Raw genomic sequence first — 26744 nt, forward strand, 5'->3', positions numbered from 1 at the left:
AATAATCCCCAGTTTACACCTGTCAGTTTTCGACACAATTTAACGGACTTGTTATCTAAGTCGAACAAAACGGAAGCGCAGCAGAAGTAAGACCAAAGTTTTAGCCATTTGCATGCGGTCAACAATAGATGTGACAAAGTGGAAAAGATCTGCGGTTACGGAAAAAATAATGGACTCCTTGCACAATCCGTGAACTTCAACGGACCTGTTTCGCGATGCAGAACGACGAATTCAATTAAACATGAACATGTGACTATATCCTACACACTGTGCATGTATATTCTATATGACTAGTTATCAACAATATATATCTGATAGATAGATATCCATATAATTATAGATTACATTGCGCATTTACTTAAACATATTATTTTATATTTATATCAATACTACTTAACGAATGCAGAAAAATGCATAATGATTGCTCTTCTGCCATTGTCGAGTTTAAAAACGTCCATACGTTGCTCAATACGACTTTTCTCGTCACTCTCGACTATTTACGTTGTGTAGCTTTTTCGGTAAGTTTGAATAATTCATCGATAGTACGAGGCTTCCGATCAGTCATCTCGAAGGAGCCTCGCGCGTTTGCCTTAATAAGGCAAGCTTATGGCGTGCACGTGGCACGTCAAAACGCGAGAGTGCGTATATACGTGAGGAAAAGGACGACTGTCGGGTGTAGAAATTAAAGATGTGAGGGTAGCTGCGATAAAATTTTCTCGCTTTAAATAATAGCAGCCTCGCATGACTTTTAATCGACGCTTGAAACGTAGATGAAACGATGTGACAACTTTTGTTTTCTATTGTTGCCCATGATTTTATCTTCGCCGGACTGAATCAACAAACTCTACCTAGTAATTTACTCGGTTAACTAAATGTATTTTTATAAATTACCATACCGCACGTCAATCTTTCTAACCAATTTTCTTAACAAAGAAGTAATTTGAAAACGCGCATGCACAAGGTAATTATTGGAAATTAACTTTATATAGCTGTATATTAATCATTTGTTTTTTCCCCTTGAATCAATGAAGCGTAATAATTAAATCAAAAGAATACGAGATATATTGGATCGTTACATTCCAATTTCCAATAATTTCGTACAATTTCCAGTAATTTCGTTTCGACGAATAAACGCACTATTTAACTACCGAATGTTATTAAATCCTTTTCATTCCTGGGAAATGACTCCAATATAGCAGTTTTACACGCGAGATGCCATGTCGTTCTAAATTGTCGCGCCAAATATTTGATACACGCTGCCATAAGCAGGCTGTGTCGTCTGAAAACAATCGTCCAAGCAAGCAAGGGTGGACAAGGGAAAGTTTGAAATTGGTACACGTCGGTGCCAGATGTTACGTAGCGACGTCAACGAGGGGGAACGTAAAAACGAGTCAACGCGCGTCCCCGCGTAGCTCTTCGTGAGACGGCTTCGGAAAGACAAACGCGCGCAGCTGCCGATTTCGGTTCGAGATTTAAGCTACGGGCCACATGTTCCCATCCTATAATCGCGTATGGGGGTCAGATTAAAGTCCCGTTCGCGCGACCAAACTTCGATCGATTCGTCAAATCCAACGCGCGCACAAGTTCATTCTCGCTCAACCGTGGAAAATCGCTCTCGCATAATTGGATTCAAAAAGCAATCTCGAGCAACATCGTCTCGATCATGCACCAGCAATCGAATGGATGAAGAGTATGGTACGGAAGAAGCTGCATTAGTTATTCCCACGGTTGAATTTTCTATCCCGATAAAGTTCACATCAAATGGCCTCTGATGAGAAAATATTACGTTGCTTTATCGCTATGATTGAATCTCGGATTGAATTCGATCTAAAATCAGTCGTAGAATCATAATTATAATAATTTCGTAATCTCTTCTTCATCCGTCTCGATTGTCAGCCTTAATATTTATTGCGCAGCTGAGCGAACGCCGCGAGAAAAGTCGAGCGGACGGAGCGTAAAAGAGCGAGAGCGAGTCGGCATTAACGATAACCTTAATTATCACGATCTCAATGACCCACGAGTGGAATATCGCGCGTGTCCATCAGTTGGTTGCACGGTCGGTCGGTCGGTCGATCAGTTCCCCTCATCGTGCGCTCAGGAAACTCAATTTGGCGCATTTCCAAAGCCGTCGAACGTTCGGATCTGCCCGAGAAACAAGCGAGAGGGGGGGGCCTTATCTGTCCTCCAGAAGAGCAGCAGCTTCGTGCCTCGTCGAGGCGCGAGCTATTTTCAACTCATCCTGGAGGACTGTCCGTGGAAGCCATGTTCCAGCGAAAAATATATTTTTCCCCGAGCTCGTTTATCGTCTTTCCACTCTGATTATTTGTGACGCCGCGCCATAAATCGAGTCGTCGAAAGGTCGAGAAAGAAATACGTTTGCACGTTTCTCAAATAAATTTCTCTCTCGCACACGATGTGATACTTTTATTCAGTATCCGCTGAGTTTTCAAACTGATGTCAGTGCGTTCTGTATCTTGGATATTTTCTTCCTCGTAGTGTTATGAGAACGTCAGCGTAATCTTTCCGGATAACGTAATCCGCGATAAAAATAATGTTCCGAAAAAAAAGTGAAGGTAAATTCAATTCAAATATATCTAAAGCATACTTCAAGATATTTTCTGCTCTTTTTCTGATAAATTATAAGTGTAAAGAAAAATAAAAAATATTAAAAAAAATTATAGCAAACGCTATATATATATTATGTATTAACAATTTATTTTCATCATCTAATAACACGTTAGTTACTGACAAGAAACTGCAACATTGCATTTTGGCTTCCGGCCATAACTTTCTTATCACTCTGACGTGACGCATTAACATTCGACAGATAGTCGATTTCCAATTTCATTTTTGGCCGCATGCATATGTTATGCGCATATATGCGACAACAAAAGTTTAATGCAAGTGTGAAGTCGCGAAGTTGTGCAGAAAAACAATTGTTTTGTCAGTGAAGCCCGACGTCAGTCAAATAATTAATCTCGCATGAAAAAAATATTTTCTTCTTCGCTTGATGCGAGACATAAATCTCTGAATATTATTTGAATAATCGAAACTGTGGCAAAGCTTTTTGTTCGTTGTTAAATTTAGATCTCATATAGAAATTAAAATTAAGCTGTTATTCCGCTCGTTTGAATGAGAATGTTGGAAGAACGTTAACGTACGAAGACATCAAAATAATATAAGGGCATTTATTTCCGGGCGATTCACGCTGCAACACTCACGTTTCGATTGTGTCGAAAATCTACCTTTTCAATCATTGTCAGAAACACAATTTAAACGCGGGCAGACGCGTTTTCCTCCTACTCTCCATTGTCAGACGGACAAAATCGACTGGAAGAATCGAGTAGGACGAAGGACGCGGCTCTCCTATACACATTGCACTTCGATTTCCCTCGTTCCTTCCTTCAACCCCCCCTATTTATCTCCTTCTATCGTCAGTGGATGCCCTTCCTCTCACGCGAGATCTCGACCGACTGGTTTCGCAGACCCGCACTATGGCAGATGCGGTGCTGCGTCGTAAGAAATACGGAGTCGTCCGCGCGGTTCTGAACCGGAGAAAAAGAAACGAACGAAGATGGAAAAAAGAAGAAGGCGTACGCGAAGTACCGTATAAGTGACCGAGCGACTTTCTTTCTCGATACAACGGTAACGCGCAGATTGTTTCGTCCGTCGACAGGTTCTTTCGTTAGGAACCTAAGTCGCATATCTTACGTTTTTAATCATTTACGAGTCTATATATACTCAGACTAAATTCACCATCGTACTCAATTCCGTACTTCATCTTTTATTTTATATGACGAATTAAACAATTACGAGCTTTGATGTACATTGCAGAGTTATGTCCGAGAAATAAATGAGTAATATCTAGACTATTACGTCAGATGATTTGCGTATACAAATAGCGTCTATATTTCCTTGGAAGCTATATTTACGTATGAATGAGGGATCTAATTTACTTTCAATTAACTCGCATTTATTGATCGTAAACATGAATTAAACAAAAAAAATAAAATTGTTATCATATCCGAATACCATGATTTCCAAGAAAATACAAATGTGATTTATATTAGTGTTAGTGGTACAAAATAATATGCACTAGATAGTATTTGTACTAAGGTATTCGTTCGTTTTCCGAATTGTCCAATATTGCGCAAGTATCCGATTATTTATAACGCTGACTTATGCACGGTTGCTGTATAACAGTCGTAGTGTTAAATAGATTTAAAGAAAGTATTTAAAAAATAGATACTTCATTTATATCCGTTCGCATCGAGCACGAAGAATAAACTTTTAGATTACCTAACCGGAATAAGACGCTTAGCAATTGCGTTTAACTGGATTTATAGAAATTTATGGTTATATACACGTGGAACCCCGTAATGCCGAAAAAGGTCTGGGTTTATCGTCCCCGAGGCTTCGCCTCTCGCGTAAAGCGATAAAAGAATGACTTATTTTTGTCCAGTTCTCTTCTGGCAGAACAGGAGGAATGGAGGGAAAATGCGCGAGGTCACAGAAAGAAAATGGGAAAACGAGAAAGAGAAAGCTCGTTTCCGAATCTGTCTCACAGCTTTCCTTTCGCTTTAAACGTGATACGTGCGTTTCGCGCCGTTGCAGGAAATATCCTGCAGCGCAAAATAAAAGGAAGATTATCTCACGGATATGACACAACATGATGCACATTCTATAATCTTGTACTTCGATCGCGTGCGCGTGTCAATGTTTTGGAATCTGATTAATGTTCGCTGCTCATGCGTGAAATATCCTGTTAGAATGCATGAAATTCGATAATTAAGATTCTATTAAAATTGACATTAATTCGAAGATAAAGTAATTTAATCGAACAATAAGTAAATTGTTGTATATTTCCAATAAAAAAATACATTATTATATTTTATATATATATTTTTTTTACTGAAACAATATTAATTTTTCTTCAGATTTCATTTATTTCTTAACAGTTCATTATTTTTTATATGACACATTTAAATTGTGTCCAAAAATAAAATTTTTTTTCGTAATAATAGATAATATTATTTATCATGAAGTAATAATACAAAAGTGTTATCAAGCAAGATAATCGTTTGATTACAAAGGTTGCGAAGGAGAAAACTAATCATTAGTCTAATCACAAGATATTGAAATGTTCTTTATCACGCAAAGAAAATCTTCGGATCATTGATGTCACGGAAACTTCGCATTGCGCGCGACTACAGCCTTCAGTCGCTTGTCACCTATTAATTTTCTGGAACACATTATATTATGTACGCTCCATCTTTCGTAGGGTTCTACCTAATGGCCTTGACTAATAACATTAGATGATAAAATCACGTTACGATAAAATGATTGGCTAATATCTAACAGTAAAAAAATTTTATAACAATTTAACAAATTATAGAAAAAAGGCATTATGCTTCCCGTAGCTTATTATTTTACGAGATATAAGCATTCAAAAAAGTCTTTTTAAAAGTACGTCAGGCTTCTGAATATTATATATATATATATAATCTTGTATTAATTTAAATAATTTAACAAGCGTACACTAAATAATTCTTCCTAGTATAGCATAAAAGAGAATATAATTCCTTTTGCTCCTAAAAAGAGATATTTCCACAAAAATCAAATTGTACAGGAATTTGAAAAGAAGTGTATAAACTTCAAACGCAATAGAATTTAAGGTATTATCATGAACGTAATGTATTCGTCGAATCGCGCAGGAATTTCTGGGCCGGCACGCAAGATCCCACGTTTTCTCACAACCCAAGTCGAAAAAGGTTGCTTTGATGAACGGGTTTCTTCGTGAGGAATAACTTAATTCTATGTGGTCATGGTATTACCTGAGATCAAGAATCGCAGGTCAGATTTCGACATAGAGGTCTGATAATAAACCGAATTGAACACTGAATTGAAAAACCATTTATATTTTCATTGTATGATATTTTTATGCTGATTTAAAAGCAAGTTTAACCTTAAAAAAATTTTTTTCGTATTTCAGCACGACAATCAGCACGCAGTACATAATACTTTCCTCATGAAAAAAGCAATAAGTTATATTATCAAATGTCATAAAACGTGTTAATCACTTACAAAAAAAATTAAGAAACAATATTTTTAGAAATTTACACTGCATGCATTTTCTGACATGATACGTGAGAAGTATCATTAAGTGTTTTAATATATTTCTTAGAAGAATGTATAGCACTTTTCGTAAGACTAGTCGAGACAGTAATAACCTATAGTTTGTATGGCAATAATGCGCATCTATGCGTTTTTTAATTATAATAAGAGTGTTAAATTGCACGCGGCAGTATATACGGGTAGAAGTAAAAAATTACGGATCTAAGCACAGCGCAGACTGCAACCGCGATGGATTGAATAATGAATCTCACGTGAGATTGTGAACTGGTACGACGTTCACGGAGAGAACGTCGGGGTAATGACAATAGATGATAATGACAACGGCAAGGATGGCACGGTTATCTCGAAACGGCGTTATTGTTCCATTACCGCCACTTGAATACAAATCGGTCTTAATCGGCACACATACATTAGGGCACGGCTATAATTGCAAAAGCAAGTTACCGTCGGTACGGAAAACGGAGAGTGAGATTAAATAATTGGAACGTACTAATTAAAACGAATCCTAAAATATATATAAACACAACACCACCGTTCGTTATACTTCCGGTGAAAAAATAACAATTCCGAATTATTAAAATTAATTTTAATTATTTAAATTAATTATTCAAAAAATTGCAATTTTCTAAGAGCCATTTTAACATAATTTAATTATTTGATAATAGAATTTTTTATTATTTATATGTAATATTGTTACTCAAAATTGTTACTCTGAATATTGATACGGTTAATACCCGGCGTATATGCAGTAAAAATTGTACGCTAATTTTGATATTGCGATACCGAGATAACATTACCATTTTGATTGTTTGACGTAAAATCAAAATTTGTCATGATGTATATTTTATCTTGTATAATGAGGTTAATCAAGCTCATATGCATACAACGCAACACGCGTTAATAAACGATCAATAAATTAGATTTGGTTGGTACAAACACACTCGACGGGCTGTTGAAGTAATATCCAGCAGATTCAATGAAATATTCATGTATCTAAGATAACGAGATTATGGAATAATCTCACGGCGACGCGGGTTTATTAAATCCGATTTGTGATTCTATTTCAGAACTGGTAAACACTTGTAGAATACATTATAATAATTGTGCACTATCTTAATGTTATTAATTACGTAACAAATAAATATATTAACTATTATACAATACTGGGTGATTCTATAAGGATATTATATACGAAACACCGTGTAATAAGAAAAAGTATTTGTTTATCCCGCAACCTTCAGATTGATTAAAACTAATTGACAACTAAATTTAATTTATTCGGTGATTGTGCTACGGTAAAGAGAACTATATGTTAAATCTGTTCTGTAACAACGGCGTAAAACCAGTAGGTTATAAAAAATCGTTTGTTTCCCCTCCCCGCAACCCGGCGCAACTTCAAATAATCAGAGTTGCAACAAAATAAAGTTAAGGAATGTTACTACGGGTTAATAGAAATTCCTTCTTGACGATATTATAGAAGCAAGTATGTGTGAGAGAGATGAACAGAGAGGCGTTAACATACGGATTCATCAGACGCGAGGAATTCCGTCCGTGAATAATTGACATTCCTATTAGAATAGATAATAGAGCGGGTCTTTGTGCGCAAGCAGCATCGGAAAGGGTTTCCTATTTGGCATTAAGCGTACCGTAGCGCAAACTTCAATATCACGGTCTTATAATCGCGCGACACGATGATACCGCGTTATCGTGCACACGATACACGCGTACCCTTTAATCGTGTATGAGCGCATGTCACCTGTAAAATTATTTATTAACTCCGCTCTAAATATTCAATCGGGCCCGAATTACAGTCTGCCTCGCATATGCGACACCGATGGCGCGGAGGGAAGGGTATTTTCGAATTTAGATTCATGAACTCAACGTGTTCTGTGGTTTCAGGCTCGGATCGTTAATTGGGTCAAGTTGTATTGAAAAAGCGTTGAAAATAGATGATGCGTTCATTATGTAAAGTGTGCTTAAAGATTTAATCTTGACACCCTTCGCGAATAGATTGAATATATATATCTTCACGATTTTTATTCTTACTCTTCAATCACTTCTTCAGCGTCTCTCTCGTCTCATCTGGTTCATTTCAATTCTTAATTTCTACGACATTATATAGAATGACCCAGTTCTTAATAAAATTTTACGTTGAAAATAGATTAATAATAATTTAGCGTAAAAGCTGAATAAATTAATTCTGCTCAGCGACTTTTACAATTTTAGTTCGATTTCTCCTATATATTTTTTCCTTTGATTATCAATGGAATCTTTGTGAATCTTTTATGGCGTCCTACTTTTAAGGCGTATCACGTTTCAATACTTTCTATTTAATTTGTACTGACATGCTCTATGTTTAGTAGTTATATATATTTATCAAACATGCAAGCGAGATACCGTTGCGACACCGAATCGGAACAATCATCAATTAAGGTGGAAAAATGTTAAATATTACACAACGACACTAACGCCGATGTGAGATTTAAAGTGACTCTGAATATTATTGCACGGGCTTCTATTTCCTGGACAAAGTCCACGAGAAGAATGATTGCGGATAACCGCATGTGAAAACCGTACACGTAGACATGTGTCAAAAGAGAGATGGCGTATAGGTGCGCGCAATTGACATTCCCATTACCGGATGATACAGGGAAAGCTTTGTGCAACTCGGCACTAGTTCCGTTTGCTATTGCGGCGTGCAAGCACCCACGAAATTCGCGTGCCATTCCTACAGACCTGAGCGAAAAGACGCGTAGTGCACCGCGTTAAACCACCAGCTACGAATTTGGAATGTATTAACTGTTTGCTCGGGCTTTAAACTTGAGAAATTTAAAATAAAAAGATATGTTCGTCACAATTTTGTAATAAGATTAAGCTCGGAGATGTTTCTGGCAAGAATTAAATCAGATGATACACGTGCTTGTAATAAATTTTCAAAACTAAATATTCTTTACTTGTCTGTAATTTTTATTAGATTAAATTGATTGAAAAAAACTTTAATGTTATTTATCTCCTCCCTTCTTTCGTTATAATATTTTATGAGTCAATTCAATGTACAATATTTTGGATACTTAAAACCTTAGGAAAAAATTTTACAAATTCTACAATTTTCTAAACTCATTGAATAAATTGGTAGATCGGTAGTATTAATAACACGAATATATTGCAATGAGATGAACTTCGTTAAACTATCGCATATTTTTTATCTTATGTCTCACGCATTCGAGATGCCAGACGAATAATAATCTACTATATACATTGCAAAACTATTTATCATACTAATACATTTAAAGCAATGTTCTGTTAAAAAAATTATTTCAAAGATCTAAAAATGTTAACATTTTAAAAACGTCTTCTTTGTAAAAGAATGTCGTTATCTCTTGCCTCAAATGTATTAAAATAAAGCATGTATTACTGTATTAATATATATAACTTACGGTACTGAACATTGTAGGTGAATCAGCAGACAAGGTACTTACCTAAAACAAAAACAGTTTCAGATTAGTTGCAATTTCAAATACCACGTTACATAGTAAATTTTATGAAGATTTAATTCGTTTTATATACATTCAGAGCATTTACAAGCCGAAGAAAACTTCTGTAATACTCTAAATTATATTTGGCCTTCTTCAAATTCTATTCCATTAGCTATCCTCATCCTTACATAATCATTATATCTGTAGCGAGATTCTGTAACTCCTTAACGACAGTTTCGGTATCATTGCGCAGATATTATGTGGTAAAAAGGCCGTGCAACGATATCGAAACTGTTGTTAAGGAGTTACAGGAGTTTATACTACCTCTGAACTCTGTTGAACTTCTTTCTTAAATAATGATTTCACAATTTTACAATTAAAGAACATGCAAAATCTGATTTAAATCCTGAATAAACGTGCAAATTGGCACATAATTAAAACGTACGGTCAAAATTTCGACTTTCTAAAGTGGCTGCTAATCGCGCGACATTATCACGATGGATAATTCACGGATAATAAGACAACACTCACATGTCGGCCATGTCCGCGTCCATGGAATGGAATGGAAATTAGATTCATTCGCACACGCGATCCCCAGTTTTCAGCGGGCGCGCAGAATCGATATCGAGTATATCTTGTTATGCGTGCTCAATGGCACAGCGGTTCTCACACGCTTTCGATCGCAAAAATATATGAGACAGATTCGATGGCTTGAATATCCGTTGACACTTAAAATAGCATCTGTCACTAGCCGCCATTGAATCGAATACAAATAAAATTAATCTCTCACGAACGAATCAGGTCGCTTAAAAGCATAATCGATCTCATTTACAGAAGCATAAAATGCAACATAAAACACTTGCAAAAATAATGTTTCAATATTTTTTAATGTTTTATTTATCTTTATCTTACAAAAATAAAGCTTTTTATTAAAACAACGGTTCCAAAAATGAAAAATTTTCAATAAGCGAAAATAAAAAGATAACATGGTATTTTATTTATTTAAAGCGGTGCAGAACTTTTTTTTAATATTACCGTATGTCATCGATAAAACGCCACTTATACGTATTTCTGGAACTGCAGAAATATTTCATTGAGACCGCAATGAGAGATAAATTGAAACGCGTATTACCGGAGCGTTCCGAATTTTTATTAACGGCGCATCAAATACGGGTAGAAAGATATTAAACGTTACATTTTTATACAGAACGATTCGCATTGGCGTGCCTATATCCATAGGTAGCAGCTGCAGACGGTCGTGAAAGGAATGGGAAGCCTCGTAAATTACATTTGCGATTTAATATCGGGACACCTATAAATCTTCGTAACAGTACACGACTTCCCAACAGCAATGGGAAAGAACGTCTCTCTCTCTCTCTCTCTATATGTATATATATATAGGATTTCTAAGTTATCCCAAGTTAAGACCTAGTCCGTTTGCATACAATAGGCAGAAGATACACGCCTAGTTCCTACCTAAAGAATGTTACCAGAACTGATATTAGTCATGCAGACTAGCAATAACAGACGCCAATAAAGTTGCGAGAAAATTGATTCGTTGAGTTTTATAAATGCTTCATAAATGCAAGAACGCCTGGCATTTTGCTCCAGAATCGAGCATTACGTCACGCGCACATAAAAAGAGCATCTAAAAGTCAACAAAACGCCGAGCTTTTTTTTTTTATTTTTAAACACGCGTAGATATTGCTACACCTTCGAAGAGTGTTTAATTCTACGGATTTAATCCTACCTTCACAAATCGTCAAAAATAAAATGTTAAACGCGAACCGTTAACTAAATGCCCTTTGGAAGATTCGGTGGACTTGCGACCGGAGAAATTCCAGAGCAGACCGCCAGAGTTCTACGAGTTCCTCGATATATAGCCGGCTGCGCCGAAGATATCGGAAACACGAGAAACGGGAGTAACGTGCAGATAGCCTCGTGCGGATGGGTCATCTCATTATCTTGGGGCGCATAGCCGGCGAATGCAAGCTACTTCTCCGAGATATCCTTGAGCCCTCCTTTCTCCGTATCTGCCGCCGGACGTGACGTCGTGCCGCCGCGAGAAGAAAAGTGATGCTGCGAGAGGAAGTTCCTTCGCGTGTAATCGATACTCGCACAACCTCGCGGCGAGCATCGCCGTCGGCGCAGAAAGCCTCGCGTAAAGAACGCGCGAACAAAGAAAAGTCTGCAGGAATTAAGGTGGAAAAATAATCGAGTGTCAACTTGCCGACATTTCATTTTATATATCACGACATATACGCGAGAGAGATCAAGAGAATGTAGGAGATGGGGAGAGGGAGGAGAAAAGGAGGAAAGGAAGAGAAAGAGAGAGAGAGAGAGAATATTATCTGTCTATCGCGGCGCCGACATTCGAGTTGCACTTCGGCGAAGCAAATATCGAGTTTAACGAGTTTTGCAGAACTCCAGCGATCACCAGATAAACCCATTAGACGCGAGGGAAACTTCGGCGACAGCGGAGTATCGAAAGTAAAGTACTGTCGGTCATAATGCAAATAATGCTGTCTTTGATCCACTGTCGATCTGAGAATTCATTGTTAACAAAAATAATATCGAATAACAGCTACTTCCCCAATCATATAACATGCTTTAATAACACAATTTTGGATAGAATATAATAATGTAATAATGTAATAATGTAATAATGTAATAATTATTTAAAAAGAAGAGAAACATTTTTATTTCTACACAGATCTTGAAGACGAGTTTCAAGAACGGCTAAAGAACATAGAATGTAGAGCATCTCTGCAGAGAGCACTAAAAGTCCGAAGAAAGCTCCGCTTTGTCCGCGCGAAGTACACTCGAGTGTAAAGATGCACGGCTCGAATAAAGCTCGGCTTACTGAGAACTTACAAGTTTTCGAAATCGCTTATGTAGAGCGCAGCCGAAAGAAAATCACAAGAGAGCTCGAGACTCGTACTCGTAAGTCGCGAGTAAATAATACTTCGGAGGAAAAAAAAAGGTAAACGCGCGTATCGCGAAAGATCGTCGTAGCCGATCATCTAAATTCGCGGAAGGGAAAGGACGTAAAGGCTGGAACGACGGATGATCCTGCGGGAAGCAGAAGGGAGTGATGTGCGCGTCGCGACGGAGGAGGCTGCAGCGTGCGTGGGCGGTAACGACGTAGGCGACGGGGGTTGCCAGGGACGGTGGGGTGAACTACATGGGTGAGCCCCCAGAAGCGGGGGTCCCCCCGCCGGATGACTTAAAGAGACGCTGCGACTATCCCGGACCGATCGATATCCGCAGCAGCCGCCAGCCGCGACTACGACACGCCGCCGCCGCGCCGTCAACGCGGACTTTCCCGGACTTTCCTTTCACAGATCGGAAGAGAATTGGGCGTTATTCAAATCAATCTTTATTGTTTCTCATCGTTTATGCGTTTATTATTCACGTTGATTACGTTGCTTGTTTCTTATTTTATTCGCCAACGACAATTTTGGCGGTTTCGGACGAACATGTGTCCATTTTATCTTTCACTCTTGCTTTTCACGGAAAGAAAAACATACAGAATCTTATTTTTACATCACATTTTTTTCTAAATCATTCAAATAAAAATTTTAATAGGATAATTAGCGATACATCTTAATTTTATCTAAATTGTTTCTCTTATTCGCGAATAAAACTTTACTCTGCATTCGTTATTTGTTAAAATAGAAAAGTTCCTAATGTTGAGATTGCTTTAAGATACTTGAGTTGAGTAGAGAGAAGATAGAATCGGTCTATAACAAACAAAAGGGCTACTTTCGATTAGATATAGGAATGATGTTGCGACTTTCCAAAGATGAAACGAAAATTTTCAAGTCTTTATGCTCGGTAATCGCGTTTTCTTCAAAAGATTATTTCTTCTTTAAAAGATATTATCATGATGATGGGCAGACAAACAGCAACTGACTAATCTCATGCATGAAATTATGAATGTAATAATAATTCCTTTATTTCTACAAAAATGTACTATGGTTTTCTAATGTTAGAAAACTCGCAAAATACGAAAATATACTTTAAAATAAACGGAATAAGTGCAATTACTAATTAATATTAATAACTTTTCGTGAATTTTATAAAGATATACTATTCTTTTAACACGCTGAAATGTACTTCAGCGTGTATTTAAGAAATTAATCTCAAACTTACCGACTTATTTCTGTCATCTTTGTTAACTTTTGACATTATCAAAGTAACTTCTGATATTTTTTTTATCGCAGCTATTAAACCTATTATCATATAAAGCTAGAAGAGAAAGTAGAAAAAGGAAAACAACAGATATTTAATCTTAAAATCCGCGAAAGATAGATCGAAGTGAATTATTAATCATAGAAAAAGATATTCAATAAGCTCTGAGTTCGAAGAGATTCATTTGGAGAATAGGAACAGGATGAGATTCTTCGAGACGAGTAGGACGAATCATCTCATTCCACCGATTCAAATCTGCGCGAGAAGGAAGAATTTCTATTTAGCCGGACGGGAATTACGTCGACGCGACGTGCCTCGCAGAAGCGCTTTCTGCAAAAATGAAAATTTAAGGAGCGCTCCTGCGCATTTTATTTCTCAACTGGCGACTTCAGAAAAGCGGACAAAAATACCACTCGCGTTTTACGTCTCGCTCTAGAATTAAGGTCGATTGCACGGGAATAAACGAAAGGAATTTTGATATTGGAGTCAAAATGCGACTATTCGGAAGGCAAAAATAACAACGGATTAACGAGCAGCGCTTGACGACATCGCTTGACGCGAAAGGAAAATGAAACTCCCCTGCAATTATTTCGCGGGAAGTGCAAGAGAGTCACGCTAACGGTATCGCTTTGTTTCTTCACGTGGAATTGTGTTACACTAAAATCTAGGTTCCTCTTCGTTTGCAACGTGGAAGTCATCCGACTTAATTGTCATTTAATTGTCCCAAGTCTAAGAATGTTAAGCTTCGTAGTTAATCTTTGAGAAAATTGCGATAGACGTAAAAACATTGATAGCTACGAATATTAAACTGTTTTTTCTGAGTGTTTTGTTTATCCAAGTTGTCATCATAGAATGCATCTCAAATATCCTCCACTTAAAACAATTAAAATTTACTTTTAATCCTGTTAAAAATAACATGTTACAACATGTTATTGAAATTAAATTAATCGGTCCTCAATTTTTTGCGATTAAATAAAATATGTGGCGCAAACTGTTCATATAAAAATTTTCTACTCCTCGTTATTGGAATAGGATTCTTGTTTGCTGTACCTAACTCATGTAATAAAATTATGCGCTACCTGGCATCGTACCAAGCGCTTTAAAAATTTCACGGTCGTCTTTATACAAAAATCATGCTAGAGTAACACGGTAAGTATAGTGAGGAAGAATTTCGGAATTCTGGGAGATCATTTATTCAAGCTCGCAGCTGTAATGAGAAAGCGAGAGGCACTAAATTCCCAACTGGCATCAGTAGCATTTAAATGTTACGACCGGACAAACGCATTCCCGTCGAAATGTAAAATGTGAAACGCGAGCAGAGATATGGAAAGAGAGAAGAGGAGACGTATGCAACAGTCGAAACGCGAATGCTCTTTGCAGATACGCCGCAAGTTTCGTCCTGCAGTATTCTATTGTGCAACTCACGTAAAACAGTTTCCTGCGCGTGCGCACAGCGCGAGTTAAACTTAGGTACGACATGCAAAGTAAAGAAACTCTACGGGATTTGTCGAGCGATGTCGGACACTGGCGTGCGCGCGACATATATAGAAAATTGCGAACAACTGCGTTGGCAGAGCGATTGTGACAGGCTACATTCTTCGCGGCACTTTCCAATTGAGAGGAAAGCTGGAGTAAACGCGAGTATTATAAATACCTGTCACGGAACCACTGGAGCGTTTCGAAAAAATAAAAAAAAAACAAGCGCAGAGCGAGTTTTTACAAATTCCGGCAAAAGTAGTACGAATTTCGAGCTTTCAAAAAGATCTTCATGAATTTTACGGAATTTTACGGTAACGCAATTCAAAAAACAAAAATTTGTATGCTTGCAAATCGCGAGAAATTCGCGTGAAAAAATTTATACAAATGTTCTCAAGATTAACACATGCTATGGATTGTTTAAGTTCATCTTCTTGGAACTGATTTTACGCGTGTTGATATTATTTGCGCAGAACCGTCATTCATCATGACTTTTTAAGAGTATCAGAAAACGGGGAAGATATGCATGCCTTCGCGGCATGACTGACTGCTTTATGCCACATTACTGAGTATCCACATCGCGAATAATAATTAATGAGACTGTTGTTCCCAAGCAAAGATCACGAGTGCAATGAAATTATCATAACGCAATGCTCACTGAGTACATGCTTATTGACAATTTAAATCGCCAGTGCAAAGATCATATTAATGCAAACATTGGCCTGCCTTCTACATCGACGAACATAAAAGTCCTGATAAATATATTTTTAATTCGTATAGCAACTCGTAAATAAAGCTGAGAAAAGTTGGAGTATAGCGGGAATATGAATCATTTTGATGATGAGGGTACCATATATAAACGCGTATATAAATAGAGTTGAGAAACAGTGAAAGAATTTTCATAAACGTAGAAAGATGTTACAACAATCTTATAATTTTAATATAAAAAAATCGCTTTTTCGTTAATAAAAGATTTTATGTAAACCATTTTAGATTGCGTCTACCTATATACAATGCTGTATAAATCGTGCAGCTTTATTACACATTTATAAATATTACGAGATGACAGAATAAAAAATATTGACCTATGTCAGAAATGAGTTGTACCCGGAGCTCATTTAGCGTTTTATTATAGCCAATTTATCATCCATCTAGAAGAATGTATTATAAGTTAAAGCTCGACTCGACCTTTCCCCGAGACGTCTCCAAGCGTTATTTCCTCATGGGAGAAATACGTTGAATTTTTTCAGTCCCTTCGCAGTATATTAAAAAATTCCTGATTTTTCTGCGTCCCTCTTCTACACCTTCCATTATTCATTCCGAATCGAAACGACATTAAGAAATTCCTAATATCGAAAAATACCGCGCTCCTTCCGGTTCGTTTATTCGTACTCTCTAAATTTTTTCGAGTGAAAATTTGACTCTTAGCTTGAGTGAATGCACTATCAACTCTTCACAGAGTGACTTTACACTTATTTTCACTCAATTCGAGTGAAATATGTGACTCGAACTATAGAGTGATAATAATCTTAATTATTCTCTCGAAGTGTCGGAGTGAATTGTGGTACGCTGGTTCCGAGCAACTCGGGTCGAGTGAAAATTTACTCGAACCGAATGGCTCAGTTGCGTAGCCCGCGCAAGAGACGTGACGTGTTACTCTACGTGAGTCATCATCACATTCCGGAAAAATAACAGAACGATATTTATGAGAGTACATAGACAGAACTATTGTTCATAAAATTGAAGTTTACTTTATAACATTCGTGGGCGAGTTGTATTCCTACATTCAGTATTTAGGACGTGTGCAGACGTCAGTTTGACTATGTAGGTTATGACGCCACTTTCACTTATGTTGATGTCGTTGATGGTTGATGGCAGTTGATGGTTGCTTTGTTGGAGGGAGAAGTGCCGGGCGCTTACGTGTTTGTCTGCCATATTTCGGATTGTGGATATTAGTGCCTGGATTTATTTGCTATATTGGATTGAATTGTGCTAAAAAGTGAACATGTTTCCTGAGGTAAGTATAACCTCACTACATTTGTATCTGTTATTTCAGAGCGTTGATTTGGTTAGTTGCTAAAAGATAATAAAAAAAAACGTTAGTAATATAAATACATAATGAGCATATAACTATACGTTTACCGCGAGCGTCTTTACTTCTGTAGTAACTTCCTAGAATTCACTCGTTTTACGTGAACTTAAATTATCGTAAGTTACTACAAAAATCCCGTTTACGCGAAGAAAAATCCCCGGTAATTCGGAAGGAATTGTCCGTAATGTGAGATCTAAGTTTGGAAAAATCGACCTATCCGTGATCACATGCCTCGACCGTGTGTATGTGCGTGCCGGGGCCGTGTCGAAAGTTACGGGTCAGAGCGGCAGTCGTCTAACGGCCCGCCGCAATGTATTTAGAATAAAATATCTTACACACAGTAAGTTACTACAGAAGTAACGCTTGCGTAAAACGTAGTAATAGGTATAATATGACACCGCACGTATAAAGGCATGGTTTTAGATAAAATTATAAATTTATTTGACTATTTTGAGATCCTATGTAAATAAAAACAGTATTTAAAAATACATTATTTGCAAATAAATTCGAGTAATTCATTTATTATACATGCTGTTTATTATATATATATAGATATATAATATATATATATTATAAACTATAATATAGCTCAATATATATTTTATGTATCTAACGTTTTGTATTATTTATAAAAGAATGATAAGTTGCTATTAAAAATTGCTTAAAAATAATTTTTTCTAAAATTATATTTTTTGATTATTTAAATAACAATTTATTTTAAATATTTATTTGAATTTTTTCCTAAATAATTCATTTTCTACTAATTATTATAGATTTATTCTTATTATAATATTAACTTTTAAATATTGTTTGCAAATAACAAAAAAAAAAGTTTTTGAAAACATTTTATTTTCAATATATTTTTAATTTGTTTTTAAAAAAAAGTCCCCCTGTCTAGTTTGTTTTTAAAATTTCTAATAAAGAATTGTTTTTTCAGGTGCACTGAGGGACTTGGCTTTAGCCTTTTTATTGCAAAAGAGGGAGTTAAGGAAACCCAAATTAAAGGTTTTTACTCAGTAGGTTCGGGTTGGTTAAGCCAAGACAAGAATGTAAGGTAAAAAATTTGTTCCTTATTTTTTTTTAAGCTTGTTAATTTACTTGAATTGCCCAGTAGTTGGTTAATTTTAGGCTGACAAATTATTTTTATTTAAGATTTTTGCTTGTGAATTTTATTTGAATATCTGTTGTTGGTTAAATTTAGGCCTGTAAACAAAGTCCCCATTTTTTATTTTTTTAAAAACAAACAGGTCACCAAGGGAAAGGCTATAACTTGTTCAATGTTCTAAATTTATTTATTTTTTTTTTTTTTTAGGGTACGCCAACCACTTTCCTAGTTTGTTCATTAGATTAGACTAGAATTAGATTAGATATAGAAATGAAGGAGCTGGTCAAAACACTTATTATTATGTTTGCGCATTAGGGCTTCTGTTACTCTTAGGTTTAACAGTAAGATTACGTGTGTCAATCAAGAGATGCCACTCAGGCTTCTATTCTATAAAATGTTACACAGACTAATATATTGGAGCTTTAAATAAAAAAGTAAGCCAATGTTTTTTATAATTGTTTGCAGGTTGAATTGCTTTGTTTTTATTTAAAATGTCAGATTTTAAGTTGTTAACATTGGGTGTGTCATTTATTTCGGTCGGTATTTTATGGTTCCTCTTGCTGATACTACTTATGTTTTCTTGTCTGCTTTGTGAATATTTCAGCAGGTAGAATAGATATTTGTTCGAAACCTCATCATTTATATTCACCTTAGCTTGTTTTAATGATGGATGTGACGTTGTGATAAATTATATGAGTAAGCTGATTTCTAATTTGCTATATTCAAAGTCAATGTGCATTGCTTTTTATTGTGCTTTCTTCTTTTTGGAGAAAAGCACTGGTACAACTTCTTTTTTTTTCGGACAGATTTAAAGGAAATTGGGGGTTAACGAAATGGGTCCGGGAAAATGATAGTTTTTCCGTTTAGAAACAAATAATTTTTGTCATATATCCAGTCTCCGCATTAATACTTAAGATTAAAGTTAATACATCCTTTATCAACAGTTCATTATGGTTGACACACCAAATGCGGGACCCTTAAATATGTCGTTGCCATCAGAAAAGACGTGTATCATAACCAGGTCCCAACATCAAAATCTTCTTAACACTTTAACGGTAAGAAGTTCTTTGGGTTTTTTGGGGTAGTACGCTTTTGGGTATTGTTCGGCTAATTACACTACAAAAAAATTGGATGGCCATCTTTGTTTAATTTGGTTTTTACTTTTTAATATGGGGCCCCGACTAAACTTTTGGAACTGGCAACGAAACGGATTGACTCATTTGTCTGAGACAAAACTGCATTTGAAAAGCCCTGGCATTAATCGCAATATTAACAGCAAAACTATTGATATTGAAAAATGGATTGAAAAGCATTCAGAACAGCATGAAGACTTAGCCAAGATTTTGCAATCAAATAATTTACTAACAAGCACCGAAGAGATTTGGTAAAGATTGTAGTATCTGAAATGTGCTCAGAATGGGGCAACACGTAAGTACATATAGTTAGTTTTTGCTTTTATTTTTGTTAATTTTTTTCTATTTTTTGTAGAATATTAATTAATTGTTTTTTTTTGTTTTCTTATTTAGATATCCTTCCAAGGAATATAAGTCTCGTGTTGCAAAGGCCATTGTGTCCACATTTCCTAGATTATCATCAAAAATTGAAGGGCGTTCTCATGTAAGTAACTTGTGGTTTCTGTGTTGTCAGAAATGTTTTAAATGTTTCAGACGTTCTCTTTTTTAAATTTGTAGGAGAGTTTCTACGACGAAGTTGTTGGCGAGGGCTATCTTGAGTGGCGGCTGAAAACGATAAGAAAGCATTTACCCAGGAAGGAGAAGCGCAGAGGACTAACAACTGAAAAACCAAATAAAAAGAAAATAAGGAAACAACCGTTTATAGATAGGCCACAACTAACCGAGTCTGTCCTCATTGAAAAGGTACTTAGTTGACAAATAATTAAAACTAACTATTAAAGCTGTATAAACTGCAATTTACAAGTCACTTTTTTAAACCAGATTTCTGAAATGAAGCATACAAAGCCAACTGATTCCGTCAAGGCTCAAATTGAACGTTTACTATATGAAACCCGGCCAAACAGATATACCGAAATCAAATCATCTGAAAGCATCACAGTTTCCGATGTGTTAAAAAAATATCCTCGCCTTAAAAACTATGAGGGTGAAATGGTATGACAAATTCTTTTCAATTGTCTTCAAAGTTCTCAATTATTGTCTTTTATTTTTCATTTCTATATAATTGTCTTGAAAATTATGGTGGTTGCAGATTGATAATGAATTTAGAGACATTTTTGAAGGGCACGACGTACTGTTGGCAAGATTTCCCACCCATTTCGCCCCAAGTATTATTGCACATTGCAAAAATGTAGCACCTCATTTGCTAGAGAAATTAACTGATTTTGACAGTGAGTAGTGAGTGCAAAGAATTTTCTATCATGCACTTTTTTTAAATTTAATTAATGAGAATTTTTTTGTTTCCAGTTAATTTAAAAGCAATTGTGGTTTTACCTGAGTTGCTGCCTCCTCCGAACCATTCGAATGTTACAAAAGCACAGGTATGTATTATTTTTTTCTTTCTAATTTAAATTTCCTGAAAATTTTTATACTTTATTATATATTCTTAATTACTTTTTTTTTTCAGAACAAAGCCAAGAGAAAGCAAAGTGGTGGCCAGGTGGCTCGTATCAACTCAGTTCCACATCCAAGTCTCTTACAGTTCATAGGTGTAAGTAAATCTTAGCAAATAGATTGAAATTACATGTTTATTGTTTATCTCTGAATATCTCTTGTTTTTGCAGGCAAATGAAGATATAAATTCTAAAATCTCTGAGAGAAGCTCTTTGCACAAGCAGCCATTTCTATTATGTTGCACAAACATGGACCAAAGAAAAGGCCCATTTTTTATCCAAATTGAAAATCATTTGTTTCCTGTAGGAAACAATCCTCTGCGTGCCTTTGACAGGCTCTTTAAATTACATTACATGTTTGACGTACATTATGCAGCCGCTCTTCTAAACTTCTACAACTTTTTTGAATCCATTGTCTACAATGGACTTAATACCCCCAAGAGCTGCTGTGACAGTCTAAATTGTATTTTGAGTGCAGTAGAAATTCAGTCAGAATCAGCACAGACCATGACTGAGTAAGCTTCCATAATTGCTTTAATTATTTATGTACCTAATTTTTCATTTTAAGAAAATACTAAATCTCTTTTTACTTTGTCTTTTCAGCTCTGATTCAGAATTGGAATCCATGAATTAATACATATTGTCAGTACAAGTAATACGGCGGGTAATATACGACGGATGATAAGGAGAATGTACAAATTGCAATATGACGACGGCATTACTTGGTGACGACTACGTGGCGGGTCCGTCCAAGGCCTGTGAAATGGTACCTGTGCTCGTTCTTAACCTTCTCTGGTGATCTCAGATTCGCGGCGATCGGCACCAACGAACTCGCGGTCTGGCGTCATCACGTGCGTTGTAGTTGTACTTTAATTGCAAATTAATAAACCCGAAAGTCAAGTGGATGTAATTTGTAACTAGCCTTGTCTGTCCTTTCTCCCAGTAAATAAGAATCATGGTGCGTCTCGCTCCGCGCGTACTTGGCGCAAAACACTACCGTATCTCTTTATTTTAGTTCAAAGTGCTATGTCATTTATCTAAATTTGATTACATTAAAATTTTTTTATAATGCTTTTCTGCTTATTTTTTTAGGAAACAAATTTTTTAGATAATTTTTTCTAGCTTTCTTAACAAATACAATGCATAACGCAACATGTAACGTACAGGTTATAGTTGTAATTTCCTACTCAACAATATAAATGCAATATAATACATGTGTTATATTGCATTTATATTATTGAGTATGAAATTACAACTAACCTGTACGTTACATGTTTGCTGGGTTTGCTTCACTCTAGTGAGGGAGTGAATTACTGTAAAAAATCACTCGATGTTGCACACTCGAATAAGAGCAAAATTTCACTCTAAGAACAAGCGAACACCAAAATTAGACCTGAAGAAGGCACTCTGCAATGGAGTGCAAGTTCACTCAAATACACGAGTCATATTTCGCTCGAGCGCACGAGTGATCTAATTCACTCAACATACCGAGTCAATATTCACTCGATAAGATATGTTCCATTTTCACTCTTTGCTTAAGTGAATTTTCACTCGATTAGAGTGATATTTCACTCGAAAAAATTTAGAGAGTAACAACGACTCGAATACGGATTGTTGGCTATTGAAGATCCATCTGTTTCGCACGCCAGAATCGCAGTGAAAACATTATTCAACATATGTTTCAGAAATCGAAATTGTTATTTCGCGCGATGCATTCCGCATAGAAACGACATTAAAAAATTTTTAATATCGACCATACCTTCGATTCGTTTATCCGTGATAGCGATTTGAATACAATTTGATGGTTATCGAAGATCTATTTGTTACATATATTAAATTCCTATATCAGAATAGATATATCGTGGAACATATCTTTAATATCGCGGAGCATACAATATCCTTCGATTCATTTATCCAATAACAATTTAAATATAATTTGACGTTTATCAAAATTCTATTTGTTACATATATTAAATTTCTATCGGAACAGATATATCGTGAAACTAGAAAATATTAAAATATTTAAAGATAAAAATTCAGATATTATATAAAAATCAGTAAGAAGAAAAAATTTACGATATGCATAGAAATTTATAGACGACTTAATATAAAATATGCGTTGTTTCATTAAAAGAAATGGCTACTCAAATATATCTATATGTTTCGAACGGAACAAGAACTACAAAAGACTCACTTTGTAAGTATACATAAGTACATTGAATAAGAAGTACGTATATACATAACTTAAGACGTGCAGCGGCAATATTTACCGAGCCGATTATCGCATTACAGTGATATTGTAACCGATCGAGACGAATGACTTCGAGTTGAGATAACAAAGTATTGACTAATGGTGAAGACGACGAAGATGCAGCGCGCTATAAACGAAGGAGACGGAAGAATTCGAAGCCGTAAGTATCGCGATGCGAAATTTCACTGGAGCGTTGCCAGACGGTTGCAAACTCGGCGTTTTAAGCACCCGGAGGTTCGTAAGAATTTCCCGAGAGCGAAAAAATTCAGCATGCCCCTTAAGGCAAAAGCGAGGGCAAAAGCATCTCACATATGCATATACCGAGTGTCCTCTCATGGCGCTATGTTCCGCTTTGTTTACAAATTCTCCAACAGATACGAACTAAATTCTCATTTAATAAAATTGAAATCTAAAGATTAATCGCGAAGATATATAACATTAAAAAAGTTAGATATAATTCTAAAACGATATCTCTCTCAATGTAAAGAATTAAAATTTGATAAAATAGAATCGCGAGACGATTAACTCGAAATTTATCAAAAAATCAATAAGGAGATATCAAAAATTCTGAATTCTTGACCACCTACGAATACACGAGCACTGTTTACGTAAGCAAATAATATCGATTTCAGAAAAAGAAGCAAAGTTCCGCACGAAACGATATTTAAAGCACAAATGTACGTGTTCATGCATCATGTGTAAAATAAAACGGCTCATTATACTCGTTCTTATATACCTATATGTATCATCATTCATTTTGTTCAACCAATTTTCAACTGGTGATATTCTACAAAAAGCAGGAATTTAAATCACGATCAACAGACTCGGAATTTCTGTCATTTCATTATTCTTTCATACTGGTACCAGAAAATCTACGATTTAGATCTTCGAAATAGGAATAATTCGACTGGAACAAAAAATCCGCGTTTTTTTTTTAAATAAAATAACTGACATTACAAAGATGAACTTTCTAAGGAACCTCACAATTAAACGTCCGATTGTCTTGGTAACGATCTAAGTACAATCAAATCAAAAGGTTCAAACATAGCGCCGGTTATATCCAATTATACGCAATAAAGTAGGTTAATAGTTTTTAATTAGTATATACAAATGCAACTTTATTATCGATTCTCTGAAGCTCAATCACAAATATAATTCACTGCGATTAATTATACTTTAATTTATTGAAGTTGCAGATTATTCCATTTAAAAATAGATGTCAAATATAAGTGCAATTTAATATAAATTAAAATTTATCTTCATTAAATTGGAATGATTCACGACCGAACTCAATAGATATAATGATTCACGACTTAATTCAACATCTACTCCTGATTACGTCACAGATATTCGATAATAACTCACGATAAATGAGATAAAAGTATGGCAATTGCGTATTCACGTATCTCGAAATTCGCTCTACTAATGGCACGTCAATTAGAATGGAACGTTCCGACCCACGAAATTACACAACCCTAAATTATCATCGGTAATTTGCAATAAATCGCATGATAAATATGTGGTTTAGCAAATTCCGCATTTTCTCGCTGCGGATAATCTCGGCGAATATCATTAGAAGGAAATCTATCACCAGCGAGGCCAGCAACCTCGTTTCCTCTCTCCGATCACCCGATCAGCCTCGACCCTGTATCCGATCCTCGACCGACAGGCTCGCGCTTTAATAAAGTAAATTACACCGCATGGTAAACACGACGAATGCCAACTTCCCGAAATCTTCGCCACGATGTGTCAAAACAATTTATCTTGACCGCCCGAGTTTCGCCAAGTTTCCAAAAGATAACCGCAAGAAATACGATGTTGAATATGCTATTGCGGTAAGGTAACAATAAATATACCGGTAATATCCACTATCTTCGAGATTACGGATAGCCGCGGATAGCGCGACAAACTTGTCAGTAGAATTTAATAAAAAATTTCATACTGCGTTTATATTTTCACGTTCTATTTTACGTTTTACTGATAAATAAAATAGCTAACTCAATTTAAATATCTAGTCAAAAAGCTGCATACACTTTATATTTGCAAATTATTTTATTCACAAGTAAAATCTAGCATGTATAAAAAATGCTTAACTGGCAACTACATTGGCAAAAAAATCCCTTATTATATCAATTCATTAATACATTAAAATAAAAAATACATTAAACGATTTAATTCAATGTATGCAGAAAAAAACAACATGTCCTGATGCTAATTACGCGCTTTCAATTTTCTCACGCCGTGCCCACATTTGCAAGTGTTAATTCTCAACGCGCGCATCCGCGCGTGAAAAACAATGGGTGGACATGCAAAAAAGACCTTGACACGTATTTATCGCAGGGTTAACGATGCTAAAACATAGCTTTAGCCTAAAGTAAAACTTCCTTTCATTTTATACGCGCGCGCAAACGTTTTCTCCAACGATCATAATATTACATCATCAACAACGGATATGGTGACTTCTGGACTTGGTGAATTCCACTTACTCAAATAACGGTTAAAAACTGCGCATTGACTGCACGAGAAGAACTATATAATAAGAAATGGCTATATCTATTGTGCGATAGAATTTATTCACGTGTTCGCTCGAAGCGAAGAGATCTCGACTTAATATTACGGGAGCTTTCAAAAAAACAGATGGATACTGATGGAATATTTATACCGGACATGAATCAAAATATGTATGACGCAGATAACGAATATATAACGACGTTGCGCGCTTATAATAATTCATAAAACACAAGTTAGAGAATTTTTGGGTGTCATCCATATTTGCGACCGATATTTTGAGGTTTTGTTACAATAATGCACGTTTGCAACATCAGCGCGATACAATTTTCACGGTCAAATCATTAGACTCGAACAGATTCTTGTAATAAATTCTAATGCTAATATTGCTTAATGAAAAATCCTATCAACACTTATTAGCTTGAAGTAGAAAGTGCATTTTTTGTTTGCAAAGAGAACTCTTCTCCTCGATGTCATCTTGCGAGCAAAAATTAACCGCCATTCACAAGTTCTTACTGTGTGCATCACGAAACTTCAATCATACAAAAATACTTGAAGCGAATCAAGTAACGTATGCTAAGAAAAATATTTCGGTATAAAACATTTTCGATCGATACAAAAGAAAAGATGCTAAGAGCACGGATAAAGATACACTTTATTCTTGCAATGACGCCGTTTTATGTTACGCAACTCGTTGAAAAAAAATATATATAAAAATAGTTTGTTACATTTTAAAGTTCAAAAAAGTTTCAAGAGTTTTCGCACGCGACACTCGATGTAAGATGTTTCGCGTACTATCGCGGATTAAACATGCTTGATTTGAAGCAAAAGCGTGTTCGCAAATAGTATACGAAAGTAAAAGTAGCGAAAGTAAAAAAAGGACGTTAACACTAAATAGCAAGCACGTTAACACTAAACACAAG

General features: G+C 35.8%; 2 protein-coding genes across 12 annotated transcripts in view; one reads left to right on the forward strand and one right to left on the reverse strand.

Annotated features, from left to right (window-relative positions):
- Window positions 1–26744, reverse strand: part of LOC143908149 (RNA binding protein fox-1 homolog 2) — a 270571-nt gene that overhangs the window by 113750 nt on the left and 130077 nt on the right. For 8 of the 11 annotated variants that reach the window (XM_077425524.1, XM_077425523.1, XM_077425516.1 and 5 more), the window contains exon 2: window positions 9573–9614. The exons of the other annotated variants lie outside the window; for them this stretch is intronic. In XM_077425524.1, the coding sequence (XP_077281650.1) occupies window positions 9573–9614 (42 nt within the window). The remainder of the gene's footprint in view (window positions 1–9572; window positions 9615–26744) is intronic. 11 annotated transcript variants of the gene reach the window in all.
- On the forward strand, window positions 19841–21581 carry LOC143907837 (uncharacterized). The gene is made up of 8 exons (XM_077424847.1): window positions 19841–19906; window positions 20005–20095; window positions 20170–20355; window positions 20434–20604; window positions 20702–20840; window positions 20917–20990; window positions 21077–21160; window positions 21234–21581. Exons 1-8 carry the CDS (start codon window positions 19884–19886, stop codon window positions 21579–21581), a joined length of 1116 nt encoding a protein of 371 aa, XP_077280973.1. The 5' UTR covers window positions 19841–19883.

The sequence above is a fragment of the Temnothorax americanus genome, unplaced genomic scaffold (genome assembly GCF_048541705.1).
Source record: "Temnothorax americanus isolate GAGA-0224 unplaced genomic scaffold, ASM4854170v1 Scaffold9, whole genome shotgun sequence".
NCBI lineage: Eukaryota > Metazoa > Arthropoda > Insecta > Hymenoptera > Formicidae > Temnothorax > Temnothorax americanus.